General features: G+C 46.8%; 1 protein-coding gene across 4 annotated transcripts in view; it reads left to right on the forward strand.

Moving 5' to 3' along the window:
• LOC140741157 (transmembrane protein 198-like) overlaps positions 1-2,835 on the forward strand; it is a 178,820-nt gene extending 175,985 nt beyond the window's left edge. For all 4 annotated transcript variants that reach the window (XM_073071002.1, XM_073071003.1, XM_073071004.1 and 1 more), the window contains one exon: positions 1,929-2,835. In XM_073071002.1, the coding sequence (XP_072927103.1) occupies positions 1,929-2,072 (144 nt within the window). In that variant the 3' untranslated portion in view covers positions 2,073-2,835. The remainder of the gene's footprint in view (positions 1-1,928) is intronic.
• The last annotated feature ends 3,409 nt before the right edge of the window (positions 2,836-6,244 follow it).

Raw genomic sequence — 6,244 nt, forward strand, 5'->3', positions numbered from 1 at the left:
TATCTATCTAAATGTTTTTCAATGTTTCAGCACATCCTCTTTCTTAAAGTCGCCATGTTCTGGCATATCAATCTGTTTTATGTTGTTGTCACAAACGTCAAGGTCCCTCTCACTGGTGAATACTGAAGCAAAGTATTCATTTCGAACCAGAACAGAACCAGAGGCCACAGTTTAAGAATAAAGGGGTAGGCATTTAGAACGGAGTTGAGGAAAAACTTTTTCACCCAGAGAGTTGTGGATCTATGGAATGCTCTACCTCAGAAGGCAGTGGAGGCCAATTCTCTGGATGCTTTCAAGAAAGATTAGATAGAGCTCTTAAAGATAGTGGAGTCAAGGGATATGGGGAGAAGGCAGGAACAGGGTACTGATTGTGGATGATCAGCCACAATGAATGGCGGTGCTGGTTCGAAGGCCAAATGGCCTACTCCTGCACCTATTGTCTATTAGAAGACATAGCAGCAGAATTAGGCCATTCTGTCCATTGAGTCTGTTCCATCATTCCATCATGGCTGATTTATTATCCCTCTCAACCCATTTTCCTGCCTTCTCCCTGTAACCTTTGACCCCCTTTCTAATCAAGAACCTGTCAATCTCCACTTAACTTGACCTCCAGAGCCGGCTTGGCAATGAATTCTGCAGATTCAGCACCCTCGATCTAACCTCTATCTAAGGAAATTCCTCCACATCTTTGTTCCTGTATTCTGAGGCTGTGAAACATCCTCTCCACAACCTCTGTCTAGACCTTTCAACACTCGATAGGTTTCAATGAGATCTTTCAGTTCCTACCTAACTCCCCATATTCTCTCTTCAGGACCTCGTCCCTTTTCCTACCTATGACATTGGTACCAATTTGTTCCACGACTTCTGGCTGCTCACCCTCCTTTAGAATGTCATGGACACAATCTGAGATGTCCCTGACCCTGGCACCTGGGAGGCAGTGCATCACCCAGGTGTCTCTTCCATGTCCACAGAGTCACTTGTCTGCTCCTCTATTAAATCCCCTATCGCCACTGCACTCCTCTTCTCCCCACTTCCCTTCTGATCCACAGAGCCAACAGCCTTGGTTGCTGTGGCTTTCTTCTGGTAGGTCGTTCTCCCACCATACCCCAGCTCCCCAACAGTATCCAAAGCTGTATACTGGTTATTGAGGACATAGGCCACAGGGGTACTCTGCACTGGCTGCCTATTCCTTTCCCTCTCCTGACAGTCACTCAGCTACCTGCCTCCTGCAACAAGGGGGTGATTATCTCCTTGTAGTTCTAATCTACATCTCCTCATTCTCCCAAATGAGCTGAAGGTTTTTGAACTGCCAAACACAGTCTGTAAGGAGCTGCAGCTGGTGCACATTATGCAGATGTAGTTTTCAAGGATGACATGACGAACCCCTCACTGACTCTGGACACATTCTCACTACACTAGCTAGGCACTAATAGCACACAGAATGAAGGAAACTTGCCAGAAATTTACCTTTGCCTCCACCTCTCCTTGCTGAAGCCTCTTGAGCCAAAGCCTCAAACTACCCTAACACTGATCCACTCCAACAATGGCCACTCTGCTTAAACTTCTTTTTGTTGGCCAGTGACAAGTGCCTAGTTACCCAATGGCCTAATCTCACCAAATATCCTGACCTTTTGATTTTCAAAACTTGTTTTCAATATCCAAATTTATGCTTGTTATGCTAAGTATTCAGGAGGTTGTGTTTTTACTGCATTTCCAGCAGAGCATCCAGAAGGCTTATGGACAATGAAAGGGCATAGGTTAGAGCTGTTGGTCTTGAATTTGAATTAATACTTGAAGGGAGAGAAGGTGCAAGACAGTGGGTAAAGACCAAGTGTGACTGATCAGAAAGAGCTACCATAGGCTAGATGGACCAAATGGCCATTTTTGCTGCCAGATTCCACTAAAATTCCTGCTTCTTGTTTGTCCAGAGCTACATCCAGAGTATCCGGGATCGGCAGACGGGAACATCCATGAGCAGTCTGAACACAAATATTCACACCATCGTGGATCTGGATTATGACTGTGGATCGACAGTCCCACTCACAGCCACAACCCCCGTCGTCACAGCGTGAGCTAGGCACTATTACATAGCAAGTGCTGCTCAAGGCTGTTAGTGAACAGCCCGGTTTATATAGATCCTACCAGGTGACTAGTATCTAATATGTGGCATTCTACTCTGAAGTCTCCGCACACCATGAACTGTTTGCATGTCTCCCTCTCTGAATCACAGTTCCAGCAACTATGAAACAGTGCATCTTTCTTTCTCCTTTGAGTCTTCTAGTTTGTTGCCTGCCTGTGTATCACTTCAGTGACTTGACTGAGCGGGCTTGCAGGCCAGAAGAAACAATGCATCTGATGAACAAACGGGCACAGAACCTAATGCAAACCGCTCCACCTCATCCTCCGTCATGGGAGATGTACCCATACATGAAGAATAACCAAGACGTGTACAGCTCGTTTCTTGGGATGATGAACTCTAGCCTCTTTCGGGGCTGTGCTCTCGCTGTGTTTTCTGATTAGCTTGTCACTTCTCACAGCTGTAGCTGTCATCCACGGGCCATTAGTGTGGCTTTTGTACAGAGCCAAAGCTCATCTTCAACTGATTCTAGTGAATGTGCCATTTCATGTATAATCAATTCAACTGTTTGCTTTTAAACCCAGAAGGACTTAATTCCCTTCTAAGCCTATATATCAGCTTAAGTCTATTGTTGTTCAGTCCAATTTTAAAGCATAAAATTGTCTCTCTTTAATTCTGTGCAACTAAACCTGTCCCTTGAAGTATAATCCAGCAAAGTAAACGGCCAAATATTCTATATTAAAGGAATGCTCACTTCATTCTTGTTCTTTGACTTTTTGCTAAGATAGCTCAGGGTCTGATGATGGTTACGGACCTCTTGTTTATGATGAGGACTTTCCATTTCCTGTTTCTTTACCATTCCAAAGCTTGCATGGATTCCAGATCTCTATGAATGAATAAACATGGGACGGAAGTTGCCACACAAAAGGATAGGTTCTGCTATTGGTGTTTCAAGTTGTGTAAGTGTTTTCTGCACCCCTTAACAGCTAAGATGGACCACACATCCTGAACCACAGCTAGCTGCAGCTTACTAGCACTCAATGATGAGGGCAGCTCCTTATGAGCCAGAGCAAAGTCAATGCAGGAATCTGATTCTGATTTTCATTGATGTCTGTACAGATCAATGCAAAAATCAGGTGACGGAGGTAAATGCTGGCAGAAAATATATAATTCCACAGTGAAATGAAAATGCACTAACTCTGATCTATTTGACCACCACCATGGGCAAGAAGGGTGGCCATTTTATGCTATTTTAACTGTAGCTGACTTGCTGAGGGTGGAGGTACTCATGCAAGAGGAGTGTATGTACTACAGAAGGACAGCATGCCATGGTGTATAAAATGATCGTGTGGATAGTCAGAGGCTTGTTCCCAGGGCTGAGTTGGCTAACACGAGAGGGCACAGTTTTAAGGTGCTTGGACATAGGTATAGAGGAGATGTCAGGGTTACATTTTTTTACGCAAAGTGGTGAGTGCGTGGAATGGGCTGCTGGCAACGGTGGTGGAGGCGGATACGATAGGGTCTTTTAAGAGACTTTTGGATAGGTACATGGAGCTCAGAAAAATAGAGGGCTATGGGTAACCCTAGGTAATTTCTAAGGTAGGGACATGTTCGGCACAGCTTTGTGCTGTACATTTTCTATGTTTCTATGTCTCTGCTCAAAGTCTGTGAGTCTCGGTGTAGTACCAGAAGGCACCATTCAAGCTACTTCTTGAGCCCTGGTGTGCGTGCGTATACACACACACACACACACACACACACACACACACACACACACACACACACACACACACACACACACACACACACACACACACACACACACACACACACACACACACACACACACACACACACACACACACACACACACACACACACACACACCCTAACTCCTCATCCCCTCCATTCCCCACATCCTCTTCCCCCTGACACCCTCCCACTCTCTCTGCCCACACCCCCTCTCCCCTTCTCTGAAAACCCCTCTCTCCCCCACCCCTCACTCTCTCACCCCCTCCCTTTCTCCGCTCCCTCTCACCCCCACCCCTCCCTCTCACCCCCCTTTCCCCCCTCACCCCATTCTTTTTCTCTCACAACTCTCTCTCACCCCCTTCTCCCTCTCACCCTGTCTCTCACACCCCTCCTCTCTCTCTCACCCCATTCTCTCTCACACCCCTCCTCTCTCTCACCCCCTCACTTCCCATTCTCTCACCCACCCTCTTTATCACTTCCCACTCTCTCTCAACCCTACACTTCTCTCCCCCCTTCTCTCTCACCCCTCACCCTCTTTCACCTCCTCTCTCCCCTCCCCTTCTCTCCCCCTCCCTCTCTCATCCCCCTCCCTTTGCATGCTCTATCCATAGCCAGCATGCACCAATGCCTACAACTTTTCTTTATGTCAAGACTCTATCCATGCTGCCCATGTGTACTCCACGGTACTATGGAGATTTATTCATGCAGAATCCACACATTCCCTGTGCAGTTGGGAACATGCCTCCCTGCATGTTCAATATATTGGGAGTCATCCAAGTAGATTCTATCAGTTGCCCATGGTCCCTGCATTATTTTGTGTGTGAGTGTGTGCACGTCTCTCTCTGACGGGGAGTCAGTGGGGGACAGAGAGAGGGAGGTGTTCTGCATCTGTGGGCACAGCAATCTCTTTTGTGTGTGTGCATATACATGATGTGTGTGTGTGTTGATGTGATGCTCACCCCGTGTGTGTGGTCATGGTGATTTTGCATGTGAATGGTGAAGGTACGGTGATCTCCAGCATGCGTGTGCGGACACACTAATCTCCGGTGTGTGTGTGAACGTGGTGATCTCCTGGCTGTGTGCAGACAGGGTGGACACAGCAACGTGTGTGTGTGGCGACAAGGCAGATATGGTGACGTGTGTGCGCAGATGCTCCAACCACCCGCACGTGTGTGTGTGTGTGTGATAACGGTGCGATGCTTTGTGTATGTGACGCTCGCTGAGTGTGCAGTTGTAGTGACAGCCAGTGCGATATCTGGCACGTGCACGGTCATGTGGGTGCTGTTTGCGGCAGTCTGTGCAGAAATGACAACCTCAGTGGTGCGCGTGGGTGTGTATAGCACTCTCCCGTGTGTGGAGATGGTGATCTGTGTGTCTGAAAAACATTATTTCACGCGCGTGTGTAGCCATGTTGATCCCCTATGGGTTTGGGCACGGTGATCTGTGTTTGTGGTCGTTGAAATCTCCTGTGTCTGTGTGAACATGGCACTCTCCCGTGTGTGTGTGGGGGGGGTGGTGAGGGAGGGGACACAGTGCTCTCCCCTATCGGTGCAGAAGTGGTGGGCTTGGTGATGTGTGTGTGGACACAGCGATCTCTTGTGTGCGTGTGGACACAGCCGTAATTCCAGTTGTCGGGTTCACTGCGTATGTTCTTGGTATTTCCTTTATTCCTTCCCGTGCTGCTATTTTTGAAATTTCATCCTCAAGTACATTTCCACCACTTTCCATTGTTGTCATTTTGGAGCAGCTTGTACATTTTATTACACCAACTTCTGACGGCAGGTGTACGACATCCATAAGTATTGCTTGTTTATTCTTGGTTGGGGTTCCTCCAGGTGTAAGAAATCCTCTTTGTCTCCATAAGTTTCCAAAATCAAGAACAACTCCAATGGCACATTGAGAATCAGTGTCAGTTGAGAATTACCTGAATTACTGGTCTTCCTTCTGCCAACTTGTAGGCTTCAGTCAAAGCTTTCTGTTCTGTCTGTCGCACAGAGATGCCAGGAGCCATGGTTCCTGATACAAGCACTTCTGTGTCAGAAACAACAACCCATCCAGCCATTCGATTTCCTCTCAATCGTAAGGAGCTATCAGTGTGCAGAGTAAGAACCAACAGGATGTCATTGGTGTTCATGTTGTTAAGACTGCCATCATGTGTTTCTCGTTGTTATACATGGTAAATGGTTTACCTGTATCAGGTGAGGCACTTTTAGTTGTTCTTCATTAAATGTCTCAGGGCCATCTGAGCACTTACAGCCCTTCAGCCGATCGTTGAGTAATTGGGCAAAAGTTGATGGATATGTCATTGCATGGGTTAGTTTGTCAACACATTCATTAACAATGGTTTCATCTTCAGTCCTACACGTCTTTGCCCCCTTTGTTCTTAAAGTTGAAAGTTAAATATTTCACAGTGTA

Source organism: Hemitrygon akajei, chromosome 18 (genome assembly GCF_048418815.1).
Source record: "Hemitrygon akajei chromosome 18, sHemAka1.3, whole genome shotgun sequence".
NCBI lineage: Eukaryota > Metazoa > Chordata > Chondrichthyes > Myliobatiformes > Dasyatidae > Hemitrygon > Hemitrygon akajei.